A 20,393-nucleotide genomic window follows, 5' to 3' on the forward strand; every position below is an offset into this window, starting at 1 on the left:
CTGGGTCAGAAAAATGAAAAGCATGCCATAATGTATCTGCTTGCGGGTCTTGGAGTATTTGTATTTCTTGATCCACCACACTCAGCAGTGTCGCCTGATGGTTCCTGCATAGAGTATTTCTGGTTGCCTTTCTGTCAGGGCCAAAGAAGTCTCTTGCTTGATTCTTGCTTGCAGTCGCCTTTAAGTAGGCTCTGTATACTTTGTCAATCCGGATCTCTTCCTCTGGTCACACAGAGATATCTCCTGATAGCTTCCTGCGTGATGTCACCTTTGAATAGACTCTGTTTATTTTGTTGATCCAAATCACTTCCTGCTCTAAATAGACTTCCAGGTTTTCAGTGCTTTCCTTCCTTAAATCTGTTTTCCCAAGTTCTTCCAAAGTTCTTTTGATTTTTACGTCCCTAGCTCTCTCCCTCTCCTGTTGATTAACTTCCAGACATTAAATTCTCATTTGATGTATTGTTGGCTGAGTTGTGTTTTCATCAGCTGTTTTTTTCAAACCGTTGGTTCTGTCTAAGAGCTCTTTCTTAGTCTTTTGGATTTCCTTTTCCACCTTGTTGACTGCTTTCAGTATCTCTGAGTTCCCTTCGCATAACAAATGGAAAAGCTGTGCCTTAGTTAATTTTTCCATAGTTCTAGGCAGTCACAGATTATAAACAGAAAGTCTCCTGAGGTCTCGCGAGAGCTCGGGCGATCCAAAATTATCAGTTTGTCGATCTCTGTATCAAGTCAGCATCCCCCACTGAACTCTCTCCAACAAATCTTTAAAGTCTCTCTTTTCTTTAAGCTCTCTCTTTGTTTGATTAACAAGTGTATTTAGCTGGGTGCCTCCCGTTCAACGAAAGGATTTACTTGTAAATTGGTTGAGGAGGGGGAGGAGAGCTTGTGGGGGGAAAAAAGAAGAATCAGAAAACTCACAGTCTTTACTGTTGCAGACTCCGGCTCCTGTCAGTCTGATAAAAGATGATCTGGGAAGAATGCAGGGTCAGCTGGTCGTTTCAGGCTTAGAAAGTTATTTATGACAAGGGCGCCATCATGACCTTGAGCACATGCCGCGGTGATCCGGGGAACTCAGTCTCCACGGATCTGTAGGACCCTCAGGATGCCATTCCCGGTTCCTGGGGTGACCAGCGAGCAAGATTTGCGTATCTGCTCAGGTCTGCCAGGTGCATTTGCTCCTGACCCTCAGCATGGCTCAAGAGCCCGGCACAAACCAGGCTAGTACAGCGCTATCTTCAGTCGTCTTGGCCTGCCCTTGTCTTTGACCCGGAAGTTACAATTGGTACAGAATGCGGCTGCTAGGGTCCTCACTAGAACTCCTTGGAAGGTCCACATTCAGCTGGTACTTCAACATCTGCACTGGTTGCCAATTTGTTTCTGGATCAAGTTCAAGGTTTTGGTTCTAACCTTTAAGGCTACACATGGCCTGGGTCCTGCCTACCTATGGGACCGCTTGGTTGCTTATGCCCCTCGCAGGGCCCTTCACTCTGCAGGTGCAAACCTACTGGTGGTTCTGGGCCCTCGGGATGTTCACCTGGCCTTGACCCGGGAGAGGGGTTTTTCGGCCCTGGCCCCAACCTGGTGGAATGAGCTCCCGGAAGAGCTAAGGGCCCTGCTGGTGTTAACAGTTTTCCGCAGGGCCTGCAAGACGGAACTCTTCCACCAGGCATATGGTTGAGGCCAGGGCGGGCAGTCCTGACATTAGATTTCGACTCCCTGCGTTCATCTGAATGATCTGATTGCTGCACTCCCATATCACATATCACAGTACTAGCAACCTGATGTCCCTCGGCTAACGTGGGATGGTTTGGGGGGGGGGTTAGTGGGGTTAGTTAGTGCTTGCCTGTTGCCTAATGTTGATAACGTTGATATTGTGAATTGGTTTTAAGGGTTTTAACTATGGGTTTCATTGCAATCTTTTATCTTGTAAACCGCCATGAGCCTAAAGGAAATAAATAAATAAATAATTCTCTGCCTCCTTTAAAGAAGTCAGGCATTAAATGATGCCAGTTTTCAGGTGAGTTACATAAACATTTCAAAAACAACAGTAAGTATGTGTCATGACAAAGGTTCTTATTTAGGAATAATTACAGTCAGAGGTATCATCGATTGTGAGCCAGTTTCTGTCTTCTCTTTGTCATGCTAGCTACTAAGAAATGGAATCCTGGGTTAACCTACTAAAAAATATTTAGTTATGCAAACAGAACTATAATTTATCTTCTTTTTTTTTTGCATTTATATACCACCCTCCCTTGCAGCTCATAGCAGTTTACTGGGAACCTTAATGGATTTTCAGTTGTTTCTATTAAGCCTGTAATGAAAATATTAAAATTATGGGAAAGTGAAAAATATCTTCCCAAAAACAGGGATTAATGTTAAGTGGAACGTTAAGGGCACATTGATGGGGATATATTATTTCACTTTAATATGGAATGAAGAATTAAGGACTATCTTTCATTCCAATACTAATTAGTAAATTTAGTTGATTAAAATGCAAATTATCTCACATGTTTTCAATACAGGTACTTCTATTTCAGATTTGTTGATGATGTCATCCATTCAGTCGTGTCCAACCCTCGGCAATTTTATAGGAAAGTCTTCGCCATGCGATCCTGTCTCTGCTTCTTTAAGTTAGTTGATGGTCATCCCTGTATCAGCTTTGATTAGGCATGGGCGATTCGGATTTGGAAACTTCCGAATCGGCCGAATTGGGGCCAATTCGGACGTTTCCAAATTGAAAACAGTCTTAATCGGGCCTACCTGCAAGTAAAAATGGCCGAATCACCTTGATTTGGCAATTCGGCAGCCAAATTGATTCGGATCCGAATTCATTCAACTGAATGGGAGGCAGCCGTTGCCTGCCACAGCCTCTGTGCTTTCCCCCCGTTTTTCCCCGCTGAAAATGTCGGCGGGGGAGGGGGGTGAGTGACCAATCAGAATGCCTGTAGCTTTTCAGCTCAGGCATTCTGGCCACTCAAAGAAGCCCTATTATTTTTAAATCTCCCTGCTTTGTAGCCTGCCCAGGAGGCTACTTAAAGTGAGGGAGCTTGCTTGAGCTCACTATGCTCTAGCTGGCTGGCTGGCTGTGGTTGAGTCAGTGTTGCTGCCTGCCTCAAACACTGCCTGGCTGAGCCTGCTTGCCTGCTGCCTGCTTCCTGAGGAGAGGAAGGAGAGGATCATCACTGGAGAAGGCTTCTCATAGTTTGATTTAGGCTTTTTCTCCCCTTTTCTCCTATTCTATTTTTCTCTTTTTTGCCTCCCTCTCCTTTCCTCCTCTTTTCCAAAGTTTTCTTGTGTGCCTTTGTGTTTCTGTGGGTGGGGGCCGGGGGGGGGAATTATTGTTTGCTGTTCTAAATTTACTGTGTGTTTGTTTGCTGTTTAAAATGTACTGGTTGTGGTTTTAGAGTTTGTAGTTTTAAAGTTTTGTTAAAAAATATTGGGGGGGGCTAGGTAGAGTTTGGGGCTTTGTATTTTGAATTTGTATTGTGCTGGTTGTTTGGGGGGGGGGTTATTCGATTGTTTTGGTTTTTTCTCCCCAGGTTTTCTCAGTTGCCACCTTTGGGTTTCGTGCCCTGGGTGACTGCTGGGTGGTTGGTTGTTGTAGGTGTTTTTTTGGTGGGGGCTAGTTTGAGTTTGGGGGGGGGGAATAGTAGTTGTTCATAGTTTGGTTTTGCTATTAGGGCCTTGCAGGGCCAGATTTTCTTGGTTGCCACCTTTGGGGTAGTGCATTGGGTGGCTGGCAGCTGGTTGGTTTTTTTGAGATTGTTTCCTGGGGGGAATTGCTGCGTTCTTCTTGGGGTGCCCTTTAAATAGGCAGTAATATCCATAGTTTCAGGAAAAATTATAAAGTGCTACTAATTTTTTAGAATAGATAGTTTCTTTCCTAAGTAGCCAGATAGGATTGCATTTTTATAAGATAAAAGTGAAGTGGGATCTAGGCTAAAAAGTACTTTCTTAATAGTTTTAAAAACTTGAAACCAGCAGTGGCTGTGCTCTATTGACGTAATTTAGAGGCCACCAGGTTCAAGGGTTCTTCTTAGCAGATCAGGTGGGGGCTTAGCGCACAAATCTGCTGCAGCCTCCCTCCTAGCTAGTAACACTCAGGTAGCTTAAAACTCTTTAAATGTGTAAAAATGTTTTTTTCTTCTAATTTTCCCCTGCTGTAGGTTAGGTAGGGCCAGTTAGACTTAGCTAGGCTTAGCACAGACAGGTTCCTTAAGTAAAAAAAAAAGAGAGAGAACAGGAAAATTCCATAGAAGTCAGGTCAGCTTTGGGTCAATCTAAAAAACTAAACAGGTAGCTGTTGGGAGGTTTTATAAGTTTCCAGCAAGGTTTCCTTAGAAACAGATGTTAGGGCAGTTAGCGGCAGGGCCTCAAATTTCCCTGTCTCTTAGATTAGACACAGTTTGTCCAATTGAACACAGACATGAGTGACAAGAAGGCAGGTCAGGCTAGGGGCCCTGGGAGAAAAGGCCCAACAGAAAACTAGAGGGGTGGAGGGGAGTGAGAGGGGGAAGGAAGCGTCCTTCCCCCCACCTGAGAAGAGGCCTCTCTGGGGTCGACCTTCCACCACTCTGACCTCTGGCCGGAGTGGTGTAATAAAGAGTGTCTGAAAGGGTCTCTTTATTGAGGCAGCTGCCGGGGCACCTCCTTCTAAGGTGCGTTAGGCAGGGGTGATTGCTGGCACTTCTGCGGGGCCTGCTGATCAGACAGCCCCTTGTGTCGCTCCCTTTGCTAGTGAGCAATGGGGGCGTCAAGAGGAGTTGCCTGATCTTTCCCCCGGGGTGAGCCTTGGGGAGATGAGTGGCTTGACCTTCATCACCAGGGTGCAGAGAGCCCTGGAGGAGATAGGTGAGGGACTGGCCCACCAGTCTACTCCCCTTTCTCCTCCAGAATCCAGCAGGCTTGAGGTGTGGGGGGAACAGGAGCAGATGGAAGAGGTGGTGTAAGAAGGACAGATAGAGGTGGCACCCCCTGCCCCCCATCACGATCCCTTCCCCCTCCCTCACCTCCTTCTGTCCCTACCTCAGGACACATTGTGTCCAGCCCGAGCTCCTCACAGGAGGCAGCTCAGGGGCCTTCTCAGGGGCGGGTGGAGTTAGAAGGAGGCAAGTGACCATGGTGGAAATGCTTGCCCGGGCTGGCAGCGGCATGCCAAAAGGGAGGTTTGAGGCAGGGTGTAGGGCCTTGAACCATGACCTAGCTGCACTTATGGTCATGGGAGGGTACCCCTTTCATCTGGCCGATGACTTGGACTTCCACCAACTATGTCGTCGCATATCCACCAGGTACATGCCTCCTAGTCGTACCACGATTAGCAGGACAGTGTTGCCCTCTCTATAGGGCAACCAGGCGCCATGGGGAGGTAGAGATTTCCCAAGCTTCAGGGACCATACACTTCACGTCGGACATATGGATACGGAAATAGAATCATAGAATCATAGAGTTGGAAGGAGCCATACAGGCCATCTAGTCCAACCCCCTGCTAAATGCACGATCAGCCCAAAGCATCTTGCTGACTGCGCATTGATGGGATGTCGGGGAGGTGCTGGGTGAGATCAAGCCCGTTAGGCAGGGTGAAAGCTGCCCGGCAGGCTATCGCCATGCCTTGCTGCACATTGAGCCCTTCGATGTGTGGCACACGGCAGACAACTTTCAGAGCACCATCCATAGAATGGTAGATAGGTAGTTGGGTGTGCCTCACCAAGGGCTTCTTGGTGACAGATGGTGCCCTAAAAATGACCAAGGCAGTCAAGGAACTGGGCCTGAAGCATATCTCCTGAGCGGCCCACCTTCTCCATCTCGTAGTTAAGGATGCCCTTGGGATTGGCTCCAAGGGAACCGGTTCATCCGCCGAAGCCATTGCATGCAGGCATCTCATGGAGAAGTGCCGGAAGATCGTGGCGCATTTCTCTCACAGCTTGTATGACGTCTCGAGGCTGGAGAGAAAGAGGGTCCTGATGGGCATGCCTTATCACTGATTTATCAGAGACGTAAGCACGAGTTGGAACTCCACCCGTGCCATGCTTGAGTGCTTGGTGGAGCAAAGGAGAGCCTTAGACACCCTTGTCCAGGAGACGAGGATGCTTATGCCTGGGGAGTGGCTCACCCACCAAGAGTGGGAGATCATTTCTCAGACCATGGAAGTTCTTGGGCCCTTCAAGACTATCACGGAGATGCTCTTGTCTGACATGGCGAGTTTGGGTCTGCTTGTGCCCAGCAAAGAGGGTGGGAAAAAATAATTTCAGCAGGTTTATTGCCAATTTCCTGGTTCAATTCCTACTGAAATCATTATTTTCCCAACTTTAAAATCCATGGGAAATGATATCAGCCTCTTTGGGAGCCCCTAGGATGGGACCCCTTGGTCCAATCTTCTTGAAACTTGCAGGGGAGCTCAGGGAGGGTCTACCCTGAGTCCCCTGCATGTTTCAGGAAGACTGCACCAGTGGGTCCCTTCCTAGGGGCTCCCAAAGACCATTCCCCATAGAAGTCTATGGGAAACATGTTCAAACCAAGTAACCTGACACTATATTCTATCCAATGGAGTGGATAGGGGTACCATCTTTGCGAGCTCCTAGGATTGGACCCCGTGGTCCAATCTTCTGGAAACTTGCAGGGGATTCAGGGAAGACCCACCTGAGCTCCCCAAGTAGTTTCAAGGGTGCAACCTACACCCCCTCCCCCCAGCCCCCGAGAATGGCAGGGGAAGTATTTCCAATGCAAGTCAATGGCTCTATTGACTTGCATTGGCCCCGAATTGATAAGGACAGCTCCGAATCGCTTCAGAAGACTAAGAAATGTCCCGATTCGGATCCGAAATGGCCCGAATTGGGGGCCCCTTGCACAACCCTAGCTTTGATCGTGTAGAGCAAGGAGATCCGTTGGCGACCACGTTTCCTTTTTCCGCTGACCATGCCGAGCATTAATGATTTTTCTAGCAAATTTGATTGCATGATGAGTTTAAAGTGAATGAGCTTTAGCCATAATATCTTCCCCTCTAATGTCATAGTTGGTTTGCTCCTCTCTAAAACTATCTTGTTGGTAACTTTGGCTGTCCATGTTATTCACAGCATTCATCTCCAACACCATAATTCAAAAACATCTATTCTCCTCCTGTCTTCCTTCTTCAGGGTCCAGCTTTCACATTCATAGCTTGTTATAGGGAAGACAATGGCGCTGATTAGCCGAAACTTTGTATTAAGGCTCTAGTTCTGGTTCAGTCACACTCAGTGTAGCGTTCAGTATTGAGCACCCCAATTGATGAGGGATGTTGACAAACTGGAACGTGTCCAGAGGAGAGCAACAAAGATGGTGAGGGGTTGGAGTTGAATACATATGAAGAAAGGTTGGGGGAACTTGGTCTGTTTAGCTTAGAGAGGAGACGACTGAGAGTGGGTCTGATAAACATCTTCAAGTATTTAAAAGGGTGCCATATGAGGGATGGAGCAGAATTGTTCTCTCTTGTCCCAGAAGGACAGACCAGAACGAATGGGGTGAAATTAATTCAAAAGAAATTCCATCTAAACATCTAGAAGAAGTTTCTGACAGTTAGAGTGGTTTCTCAGTGGAACAGGCTTCCTCGGGAGGTGGTGGGTTCTCCATCTTTGGAAATTTTTAAACAGAGGCTAGATAGCCATCTGACCGAGAGGCTGATTCTGTGAAGGCAAAGGGGTGGCAGGTTACAATAGATGTGTGATAGGGATGTGAGTGTCCTGCATAGTGCAGGGGATTGGGCTAGATGACCCATGAGGCACCTTCCAACTCTATGATTCTAATCTCCATATTAGTATGCATATGACTGTGGAACTGAAAAACGTTCTCAGCATAATAAATCTTGGAGAAACAAGCCAAAACATTTGCAGATAACAAAACCGTGACAAAATGAATCAAGCAGAGTCATCTGAAGCTCAGCCCTGCAAAGCCGGAGGTCCTGTGGTTGGGTAGAAAGGGACCATGGGAGGAAGTGTGCCTGCCCACCCTGGTGTGCAGCTCGTAACGACTCACTCCACCAGGAACCTGCGTGTGATCCTGGAGGCTTCCCTTACAATGGAAGCCCAGGTCACAAAGGTAGCACGGCTGGCATTTTACCACCTCCGCCAAGCCAAACTACTAGCGCTCTACCTGGAACCGGAGCACTGAGGCACAGTGATCCATGCGATGGTCACCTCCAGACTGGACTTCTGTAACTCACTCTACCCAGGCCTACATTTATCCTTGATCCGGAAATTACAACTGGTGCAGAACGCCGCGGCCAGGATTCTCACGAAGACATCATGGAGATCTCAAATCCGGCCAGTACTCCAAGAACTCGGCTGGCTCCCAGTTCAATTCCAGATTAAGCTTAAGGTTTTGGTAATCACCGTTAAGAGCCTCTTGGGCCCAGAGTGGTAAGATAGCAGACATGCTTTCTTGCCTTGCCGAAAGCTTCATATCCCAGAAAGTAGAGAGGGGAACCAGGGGCTCTGCTATTTTAGACTTGATTCTCATCAATAGGGAAGAACTGGTAGATGAGGTGGAAGTAGTGGGGACACTTGGTAGCAGTGACCATGTGCTTTTGGAATTTTCAATCGTGGGAAAGAGGAAACCTTTACGTAGTTGTACGTATAGACTGGAAAGCTGATTTTCACAGACTTAAAGGTATGTTTCGTAGAGTCCAGTGGTCAGAAAGACTTAAAGAGATGGCCGTCCAAGAGGGATGGGAATTTCTTAAAAATTAAATACTGAAAGCTCAATCACAGACAATTCCCTTGAGAAGAAAAGATGGAAGGACCCTAAGGAAGCCAAGTTGGCTCCATAAGCAGTTGTCAAAAGATTTGGGGAATAAAAGAGTCACTTAGGAAATGGAAGGAAAGCATTATGACCAAGGATAAGTATAAACAAATAACCAATAATTGTAGGGGGAGTGTTAGAAAAGCTAAAGCTCAATATGAGGTTAGGCTAGCAAGAAATGCAAAACATAACAAAAAAGGCTTCTTTAGTTATATTTCAAGCAAGAAAATGAATAGGGACACCATAGGGCCACTGCGAGGACAAGAAAGTGAAATTATAACAGATGATGAAGAGAGGGCTGAACTGCTTAACTCCTATTTCTCCTCAGTCTTCTCTTGAGAGGGAAATAGTGATCAATGTGGCAAAAAAGTAGCACAACACGGGGGACGGGAATGGTGGCCTAGGATCACTGTTGGAACAGTCCACCAACACCTAGTTTCTTTAAATGAAACAAAGTTTTCTGAGCCTGATGAACCGCATCCAAGGGTACTAAAAGAACTTGCAGATGTCATCTCTGAACCTCTGTCCATTATTTTTGATACTTGGAGAATGGGTGAGGTGCCAGACGATGGGAGGCGGGCAAATGTTGTCCTCATCTTCAAGAAAGGGAAAAAAGAGGATCCAGGTAATTATCAACCCGTCAAGTTGACATCTATAGCTGGCAAAATTTTGGAACAAATAATCAAACACTCGGTCCTTGAGCCGCTGGAACAGAGAGCTGTGATTTCTAAGAGTCAGCACAGGTTTCGCAAGAACAAGTCATGTCAGACCAACTTTATCTCTTTTTTGACAGTGACTACTTGCTGTATCAGGGAAATGCTGTGGACATAGTTTATCTGGATTTCAATAAAACTTTTGATAAGGTTCCACATGATATTCTTGTTCACAAGTTGTTAAAAAACTATATGGATCCTAATTCTGTCAGGTGGATCAATAACTGGTTGACAAATTGTACCCACAGGGTACTTGTTAATGGTTCATCATCTTCTTGGAAAAGAGTGACAAGTGGAGTATCCCAAGGATCTGTCCTGGGGCCTGTGTTGCTCAACATATTTATAAAAGACTAGGAAAAAAGCCCATTTATAAAAATGGGCAAGGGAGAATTGTGGCGGGGAGGGCGCTCGGCGCTGCTAGGGAGGGATGGTGTGAGCGTGGTTGGGGGGAGAGGAACCATGCATGCTTGGGACTCGGCGCATGCGTGGTGTCTCATGGGGGGGCGGGGTGGGGGGAACGTGGGGGAAGGAAGCCACGCATGCGCAGAAATCCGCACATGCATGGTTTAGTTGGAGGCCGGCATGGGAGCCGCGCAGGTAGCGCAGCTTGTCTGCGGCATCGGTCAGGTGCGGTGCGGTGTGGGGGAGAAGAGGGCGATCGTGGAGAGGGTAAGTAGGGGCGCGGGGAAGGGTGGGTGGGTAGCGGGGCAAAGGATCATGTTGGGGGAGGTTGTAGGGGGGAAGCGCGTTGGATTTGTTGGGCCTTGGTGGGGGGGGTGTTGGGCCAGTCGGCAAGGGAGAAGGGTGCGATCGGCGGGATGGGGTGTAGGCCGTGGGGGGTGGCGGGTGCAGGGAAGGAGGGGCAGAGAGGGAGATGGTGGGAGGGGTTGGGTGGGTAGTATTAGTAGGCAGTCCTTCAATTTATCCATCAGAACATCATGGGGAACCTTATCAAAAGCTTTACTGAAAGAATCAAAGAATCATAGAGTTGGAAGGGGCCATACAGGCCATCTAGTCCAACCCCCTGCTCAACGCAGGATTAGCCCTAAGCATCCTAAAGCATCCAAGAAAAGTGTGTATCCAACCTTTGCTTGAAGACTGCCAGTGAGGGGGAGCTCACCACCTCCTTAGGCAGCCTATTCCACTGCTGAACTACTCTGACTGTGAAAATTTTTTTCCTGATATCTAGCCTATATCGTTGTACTTGAAGTTTAAACCCATTACTGCGTGTCCTCTCCTCTGCAGCCAACAGAAACAGCATCCTGCCCTCCTCCAAGTGACAACCTTTCAAATACTTAAAGAGGGCTATCATGTCCCCTCTCAACCTCCTTTTCTCCAGGCTGAACATTCCCAAGTCCCTCAACCTATCTTCATAGGGCTTGGTCCCTTGGCCCCAGATCATCCTCGTCGCTCTCCTCTGTACCCTTTCAATTTTATCTACGTCCTTCTTGAAGTGAGGCCTCCAGAACTGCTCACAGTACTCCAAGTGTGGTCTGACCAGTGCCGTATACAATGGGACTATGACATCTTGTGATTTTGATGTGATGCCTCTGTTGATACAGCCCAAAATGGCATTTGCCTTTTTAACCGCTGCATCACACTGCCTGCTCATGTTTAGTTTACAATCCACAAGTACCCCAAGGTCTCGTTCACACACAGTGTTACCTAGAAGCGTATCCCCCATCCAGTAGGCATGCTTTTCATTTTTCTGACCCAGATGCAGAACTTTACACATATCTTTATTCAATTGCATCTTGTTCTCATTTGCCCATTTTTCCATTGTGTTCAGATCTCGTTGAACTCTGTCTCTATCTTCTATTTGCCAGTCCTCCCAATTTGGTGTCATCTGGCAACTTGATGAGAAGTTCCTCCACCCCCTCATCTAGATCATTAATACCACCAACATCCCCACAATAACCTCCCCCAATAAGCAAAAACATACATTGACAAAAAACATTTAGAAAAGACCGCCAACCATCTACAAATCAGGTTCTTTAGTTTTCTAGTGCCACATGCACAAAAATTATTATTAGAAATCAAAATTTCACCATTACATCTTTCATTGGCCATTAATAATTATAATATATGTCCTTTAATAAAATAATATAATATAATAATGAAATACATATATACTTATATTTAATCTTCACTTCAGAATACATTTACTCTCTTCTTTCTGATAAATACTCCATCCTAAACTTGATGAGTAGTCCCTCCACCCCCTCATCTAGATCATTAATAAATATGTTAAAAAGTACCGGGCCAAACACCGAGCCCTGAGGTACCCCGCTACTCACCTCTCTCCAGTCTGATGAAACACCATTGACAACAACTCTTTGAGTGCGGTTCTCTAACCAATTCCCTATCCACCTGACTATCTGAAAATCCAGATTGCAGTCCTTCAATTTATCCATCAGAACATCATGGGGAACCTTGTCAAAAGCTTTACTAAAATCCAAGTAAATGACATCAACCGAATTTCCCCAATCCAGCAAACCTGTTACTTGGTCAAAAAAGGAAACCAGGTTGGTCTGGCAGGACCTGTTGGAGACAAATCTATGCTGACTTCCTTGGATCACCAAATTGTCCTCCAGATGTTTGCAGATCGCTCCCTTTAATATCTGCTCCATTATCTTCCCCACAACAGAGGTCAGACTCACTCCAGTCCTTAAAGAGGTTCCGAAGATGATGGACAAGGGCTGTGCAAGTTCTCTGGAAAGTTCTTTGAGTACTCTCGGGTGCATTTCATCTGGACCAGGGGATTTGAACTCATCCAGTGCAGCTAAATGCCTCTCGACAACCTCTCTATCCATGTTAACCTGCCACCCAGACACTGTCCTTTGGCTATGGCCATCTCTAGATGTGCCTAAACACTTTGACCTGTGGGAGAAAACAGATGTTAAATAGGCACTAAGCCTTTCTGCTTTCTCTGCATCTTCCGTTAGAGTTTGTCCATCCGCACCCAACAGTGGGCCTATTGCCTCCTTCACTTTACGTTTGCTCCTCACATAACTGAAAAATCTTTTCTTGTTACAATGGGCTTCCCTGGCCAATCTTAGCTCACTCTCAGCTTTGGCCTTTCTGATGATTGATCTACAGTGCCTAGTAACCTGTAGGTACTCTTCTTTAGAGCTCTGTCCTTCCCTCCATTTCCTGAACATTTCCCTTTTCTTTCTTAGTTCCTCTTGAAGTTCTCTGTTCATCCAAATAGGCTTCTTAGAGCTCCTGCAGTGTTTTCGTCTTTCTGGGATAGTCATTGATTGAGCATGCAATAGCTCCTGTTTGAGTAGCGCCCACCCTTCACATGCTCCCTTCCCTTCCAGAATTCTCGTCCATGGTATGACACTCATCATGTCTCTGAGTTTATTAAAGTTTGCCCTACGGAAATCCAACATCCGCGTCTGGCTACAAGCTTCCTTGGCTCCCCATCTCAAAAGGAATTCTGTGAGGACATGGTCACTTCCCCCTAGGGTCCCCACCTCCTTCACCTCATCCACCAACTCTTGCCTGTTGGTCAGTATTAAGTCCAGTCTGGCTGAACCTCTTGTGGGTTCATCTACCATTTGATAAATGAAATTGTCAGCCCGGCAGGTCAGAAACTTTACATATTCTTTACATATTCTTTTATCAATATGTTAAAGAATGCAGATTCCATGGATAGCAAAAGTTACTGGTAGGCAAATCATGAAACTCCAGCTCAGTTACTTTGGCCATATCATGCAATCCAACTCAATGGAGAGAGCAATTATGCTACGGCTGGTCAGTGGAAAAAGAAAACCAGACTGACAAAGAACGTGGTGTTTAGATACGATCAACCAGTTGGAGCATTATAAGTTGTTTAAGACTGAAAGATGTGGGACGGGATACGATCAGCAAGAGTCAGACATGACTGAATAACATCCTCATAAAAAATGACAACACTCGTTTTAAGAAAAGGCATTTATTATTAGCATACCTGCTATAGTTCCTTAAGAACAATATATGAAGACTTTATCTGAAAGAGGCAGTCTGCTTCCAAATACAAGAATGGCATGATGAGGGGCTGTCAAGTAATGTGAGACAATGGTCACATCAAACTTCCACAGTGCGGGCTGAAGCAGCACAAATTACCTATCATTTTAGAACAGCTGTGGCTGAATACTGCCATTCAAAGAGACTGTATCTTCACAAAATTAACAAGAACAGAACAACTAATGTTCATGCTTTAAGGAATTAGTACTCTGTTCTCATCACGTTTAAATCTTTCCTCTGACCCAGAAATATTTTTAAATGCTTTTTGACAAAGAATTGTTGTTTTCTTTAAAAATTCCTCCTATTCTCCAATCAGATGCAATCCAAGCTTTATCATCATGATACACACACAAAGGTGCTTTTGCCCCGTAGTGATGCTTTCTGCCATAAAACTGTCTTGCACAAAGGAACACTTGACATACTAATACATAATTAAACAGCTTATAGTTCATAGTCTTAAATATAACAGGGGAGGGAAGAGATTTCTATAACTGAACATGGCAGAAACTGGCTCCATAGTAAACTTTTGAGTTTGTATGTTTCAGAGGTTTTTTGGTCTGAACTTTTTCCACATTGCAGAATAGCATGGTTTTAAATCTTGGGGATACTATAGTAGCAGTACAAATGATATTATAAACACCAGAGGAAAAAAAAACACAAGTTCATTTGTTTTCTTTTCCATGGTTTGCTAACACCTTCAGACAGAGCAAACCAGTAAGACTATGTGTAAAGAGTCACTCTGGTGGTTAAGTCAGTGTCCAGCACTATTTATTCTAGGTTACACAGGAGGAAAGGGTCTCTACATTCTGCTTCACAAGTTAAAGCTATTGTCCTTGCTTCTTTGTGAGGTACCTGGAGAAAAAGACAAATAGAAGATGAGCACAGAAAATACATTCAAAACTATTTTTCAGCTTTGGGGTAGAAAAATATTGTTCTAGTACTGTTGAACATTCTCTAATGCAAATGCTTAATACAAAACAGTACATTATGACATGAGTTTTAAAGAAATGGTGTGACACAATAACCTGGCAGGACAAAAAGCATTTCAAATTAATCTTACATTTGTTGTCAAGCTCAGCATATTAAGCAACCTCTGTTAAAAGTTTCAGAAACCTTACCTTTGAGAAGTCAAAACAGCCACATTTCTCATTACAAATTTAAATGGGAGAGGGGGAAAATTTTTGGAACATATAGGAAAAATAATGTTATTTAACTGACATCCTTCCAATCAGCTTTCTAAAAGGGCATAAAGCCAGCACAGTTCTCATGGTCATAGAATCATAGAGTTGGAAGGGGCCATACAGGCCATCTAGTCCAACCTCCTGCTCAACTCAGGATCAGCCCTAAGCATCCTAAAGCACCACCATGTGGGGGTCATACCATTAGTAAACTTGCAAGAATATAGAGTTTCTTTTTGTTCCACCTGGTATTTTAAAATTTACCACTAGTGGAAAAAAAAAACCTTGGGGAAAAATACATAGCTGTTGTAAAAAGGTAAAGGTAAAGGTATCCCCTGTGCAAGCACCGAGTCATGTCTGACCCTTGGGGTGACGCCCTCTAGCGTTTTCATGGCAGACTCAATACGGGGTGGTTTGCCAGTGCCTTCCCCAGTCATTACCGTTTACCCCCCAGCAAGCTGGGTACTCATTTTACCGACCTCGGAGGGATGGAAGGCTGAGTCAACCTTGAGCTGGCTGCTGGGATTGAACTCCCAGCCTTATGGGCAAAGCTTTCAGACGGCTGCCTTACCACTCTGCGCCACAAGAGGCTCTACACATAGCTGTTGTACTGACCTCTAAATGCTAAGAAATAAGATTAATACAATTTCTTAATAATTACCTTTAGCCATATTGTGCTGGTGACAACAAAATGACTAGTCTACAAGAGACAGAAGTGCTTTGCGATACAATTGACTGAGCAATAAGGATTTAGCCAGTTCTATACAGCCAAGCTGAGCTATTAGATCCTAGGTCATCTGTCACATGAAGCCCCTTTGTCCATCTCTGACTGGTTTAATAGTCCTTCCTGGAAAAGTATGACCTGGACAAAGTTACCTATTCTACTACATCAGGCTTTCTCAAACAGGCTTTCATGAAACCCTGGGAGTTTGCAATGGCCCCAGAAGGGTTTCATCAATTGTGTGAGAATTAAATAATTTTTTTTTTAATTAAAAAAATTCATTGGGCGATATGAGTATATATGGTCATGTTGTCCCAACCCACCCTTCCCATATGGGTCAATGCTAGGCATGGAGGCATGGGGAGGGGCTCCGGCCATACAAATCCTTGCTGGCCGAGGTTTGTCTCATGTGGGAGTAACTGGAGTCCAGATAGGTAAGTATTTTTATTAACTGCAGGAATGGAGTGATGGAGGTGTATAGGCCTGCCCCAGTTCTGTTCCTGACCTAGTGGAGTAGGCCACTGGGCCATTTTTGGCATTTGGGGAGGGGGAGGAAGAGATTGGCATAGGCCTGCTCCAGCCCTGTTTCTGTCACTGGGATGGGCGTGGGGTGACTGAGTGGCATAGGTCTGCCCTGGGACTGTTCTAGCATGGCAGGGTGGTGACCGAGTGGCATAGGTCTGTCCGGGCCCTATTTTTGCAGGCTCCCACTGCAGGCTCTCTTGGTTGAAGAAGAGCAAACTGGTAACAAACTCAGAGTGCAGGTATGGTTCTGTTCAGTCATCTGAAAATATTTCTTTGTTGTCACTTCCTGTGCAGTGGGAGTGGCCTGGTGATGTCACATCCAGTGGGAGTGATGCCACTCTTGTGACATTTGACTTCCATGGGCACAGCAGGAAAAATGTGGTCTGCTGACATCACTTCCAGGATATCTTGACATCTGAAGAGTATTTGCAGTTGGTGGAGAATGGACCGGATGTGGGACCTCCACGGTGTTGCTGTGAGGATCCTGGCCGCTGCATTTTGGACCAGTTGTAGTTTCCAGGTCAAGGCTAAGGGCAGGCCTGCATAGAGCGAGTTACAGAAGTCCAGTCTAGAGGTGACCGTCGCATGGATCACTGTGGCTAGGTGTTTCAGAGCCAGGTAGGGCGCTAATAGCTTGGCTTGGCGGAGGTGGTAAAATGCCAGCTGCGCTACCTTTGTGACCTGGGCTTCCATTGTGAGGGAAGCGTCCAGAATCACACCCAGGTTCCTGGCGGAGCGAGCCGTAGTGAGCTCTATGCCATCCAGTGTGGGCAGGTGCTCTTCGTCACGTGGAATATATGAAGTGTATTCTGGAAAGGCAAGAGACTACTGCTATGTCTGCCTCTTGAAGTGGATCACTAAGACAACACTGTACTCAACTCATAGAGCATGGAAAGTGTCAGTTATTTCAATTGGAAAAACTAGAAAATGTTGGGGAGAGACTAAAGAATATATACTTGGAATTAGGGATGTATTAAAACAACAAACAGTGCAGAAGTTTATAGACCTCTTGCTTTAGTATAGCAATATTTGCTTGCAGAAAACTAAGATGTTTATACTTTGAAATCCCATAAATATGCTAATTAATACAATTTTATATGCTAACAAATTTATAAATGATGTTCTTTATGTTAAATCAGTAAAATGGTTTTGGTTTAAGAAAGTGTTGCATATTTTTTTAATTTCCCTCAAAGATAGGGGCAAATGGGTTATCAGGACTTCACAATTCTTGTACAGCAAGTTAATCTTTTTAAAAAGTTTACAATGTAAATCTAGATCACCACCCAATCATCTAGCATATTAGAAGGCTATAGGGACTGTAGAAAGTTTGCACCCAAATACTTCTTCTAACAAGAGAAAGTAGAGCAGCAACCTATAATGGTACAAAGATTTCATACTATCAGAAATAGAAATAGGCAGCGGCTCAAGTCTCAGGAAAAATGCTTTTAGTGATAGGTCCTTTCCTGTTAAGCTAAAGTGACAGTCTGCATTTTACCAAGTTGACTGCAGTTAAATATCAAGGAAGAAAAGGCCAAAGCTGAGAGTGAGCTAAGATTGGCCAGGGAAGACCATTGTAACAAGATTTTTTTGTGAGGACCAAACGTAAAGGAGGGTGCAGATGGACAAACTCTAACACAGGATTCAGAGAAAGCAGAAAGGCTCAGCACCTATTTTATATCTGTTTTTTCCCCACAGGTCAAAGGGTTTAGGCACATCAAGAGATGGCAATAGCCAAGGGATAGTGTCTGGGTGGCAGGTTGACATGGACAGAGAGGTTGTCAAGAGGCATTTAGCTGCATTGGATGAGTTCAAATCCCCTAGGCTGGATGAAATGCAACCAAGAGTGCTCAAAGAACTTTCCGGAGAACTTGCAGAACCCTTATCCATCATCTTCGGGACCTCTTTAAGGACTGGAGATGTCCTGGAGGACTGGAAGAGAGCAAACATTATTCCGATCTTCAAAAAAGGGAGGAAAGATGACCCGGGAAACTACAGACCAGTGAGTCTGACCTCTGTTGTGGGGAAGATAATGGAACATCTAAAGGACAATTTGGTGATCCAAGGAAGTCAGCATGAATTTGTCTCCAACAGGTCCTGTCAGGCCAACCTGGTTTCCTTTTTCGACCAAGTAACAGATTTGCTGGATCGTGGAAATTCGGTTGATGTCGTTTACTTGAATTTTAGTAAAGCTTTTGATAAGGTTCCCCATGATGTTCTGATGGATAAATTGAAGGAGTGCAATCTGGATTTTTAGATAGTTAGGTGGATAGGAAATTGGTTAGAGAACCGCATTCAAAGAGTTGTTGTCAATGGTGTTTCATTAGACTTGAGGGAGGTGAGTAGCAGGGTACCTCAGGGCTCGGTCCGGTATTTTTTAACATATTTATTAATGATCTAGATGAGGGGGTGGAGGGACTGCTCATCAAGTTTGCAGATGACACCAAATTGGGAGGACTGGCAAATACTCCAAAAGATAGAGACAGAGTTCAACGAGATCTGAACACAATGGAAAAATGGGCAAATGAGAACAAGATGCAATTGAATAAAGATAAGTGTAAAGTTCTGCATCTGGGTCAGAAAAATGAAAAGCATGCCTACTGGATGGGGGATACGCTTCTAGGTAACACTGTGTGTGAACAAGACCTTGGGGTACTTGTGGATTGTAAGCTAAACATGAGTAGGCAGAGTGATATAGCGGTAAAAAAGGCAAATACCATTTTGGGCTGTATCAACAGGGCATTACATCAAAATCACAAGATGTCATAGTCCCATTGTATACGACACTGGTCAAACCACACATGATAGCCCTCTTTAAGTATTTGAAAGGTTGTCACTTGGAGGAGGGCAGGATGCTGTTTCCGTTGGCTGCAGAGGAAAGGACGCGCAGTAATGGGTTTAAACTACAAGTAGAACAATATAGATTAGATATCAGGAAAAAAAATTTCACAGTCAGAGTAGTTCAGCAGTGGAATAAGCTGCCTAAGGAGGTGGTGAGCTCCCCCTCACTGGCAGTCTTCAAGCAAAGGTTGAATACATACTTTTCTTGGATGCTTTAGGATGCTTTGGGCTGATCCTGTGTTGAGCAGGAGGTTGGGCTAGATGGCCTGTATGGCCCCTTCCAACTCTATGATTCTGTGAAGAAGTTAAGACTGCCAAGTCATGCAACTAGCAGAACCTTTGAAGTACAGAGCATTAGAGCCTGAATCAGCAAAAATGCTAGTTATTAAAGTGAATCAACAGGTGTTCTTGAAGTCACTTTATTATATACCTAACTTGAGGAAAACCCTACTTAGTTAATGTTTTGACTGCTCCATACTGTGATCCTATTAAACATTACATGACTTATCCCATACACACACGCATACTCTTATGAATTTAAGACAATTTAAGAACATATTCAACTTCCCTCAAGGCCAAAGTTGTAGATGGAAAGGCAAACCATTCTATTCTGGCAACAGACATACATCTCATGAGCCCTGCTGGTGGGACCTGATGTTAATTTTGACAGAGCCAGAAGATAGGTCAGGCCGACATTGCCATAATACAAGAACAACAATTAATCCTTACCTTTCCCAGTGCTTGTGGTTCAGCTCTAAAAGGTCATCTAATTTTGCTATTTCCTTGAGGTACTGAGTAAGTTTTAGAAGCTCCTTATCTTTATCTCTGTTTAAATGTGCCTTCATGAAGGGCTTTATCTGTTAAGAAAGGACATTGTTGTGAATGACTTGCATTTTTATAACATGAGGACAAAACTGGACAGCACAGCATTGCAACTCTTGCAGGCTGAGCTTGGGACTAACACTGGCTACTGCTGCCACTAAAATGCAAGACCAGCACAGAATAGCTCTATCTTGCCAGGCAGCCCCCATCCTTCCTTTCCAGCAATAATAAGGTGCCCTGATTGTCTTACTTTTGGAGGGACATCTGGGGCTACCTGGCAAATTGTACTTATGTTTGAAATTAAAAATATACATATATTACAATACTATTTTTGCATTCTATGTTCTATGAAACTTTTTGCTCCATATAGACCAAATTTTTAATCAAGAACCCCCCCCCCCCCAGTCAATGGTGTCCCATTTTACCAATACTAAAATCTGGTCGCCTTAAGCAATAAACTACTATTTCTATGTCCACAAGGTAAGAGACTTGATCATTTCCAGCAACATTCATGGCAGTACAGCAATTCATGGCATTTCACAAGCCATAGGATTTTCAAAATCCATGTCTCCTTTGCTATAGGATTCACACTCCTATAGCTGAATTTGCAAATGTTCTGTTTGAACTGAATAGTTCTATTTATAGAGAAAGAAGAAACTTAATGTATATTTGTAGAACAAATTTTAAAATGTTCATTATTAATAATTGTTCAGTATTAATAATCATTATCAAATATTAATAATTTTATGAATTTAAGACAATTTAAGAACATATTCAGCTTCCCTCAAGGCCAAAGATGTAGATGGAAAGGCAAAT

At 44.6% G+C, this 20,393-nt stretch overlaps 1 protein-coding gene across 4 annotated transcripts in view; it reads right to left on the reverse strand.

Moving 5' to 3' along the window:
- Nucleotides 1-13,406: 13,406 nt before the first annotated feature.
- The window catches only part of UBLCP1 (ubiquitin like domain containing CTD phosphatase 1), a 33,121-nt gene continuing 26,134 nt past the window's right edge, over nt 13,407-20,393 (reverse strand). For all 4 annotated transcript variants that reach the window (XM_077326383.1, XM_077326380.1, XM_077326381.1 and 1 more), the window contains 2 exons: nt 19,485-19,612; nt 13,407-14,345 (listed from right to left, as the gene is read on the reverse strand). In XM_077326383.1, the coding sequence (XP_077182498.1) occupies nt 14,318-14,345; nt 19,485-19,612 (156 nt within the window). In that variant the 3' untranslated portion in view covers nt 13,407-14,317. The remainder of the gene's footprint in view (nt 14,346-19,484; nt 19,613-20,393) is intronic.

This window comes from Paroedura picta, chromosome 3 (assembly GCF_049243985.1).
Source record: "Paroedura picta isolate Pp20150507F chromosome 3, Ppicta_v3.0, whole genome shotgun sequence".
NCBI classification, from domain to species: Eukaryota; Metazoa; Chordata; class Lepidosauria; order Squamata; family Gekkonidae; genus Paroedura; species Paroedura picta.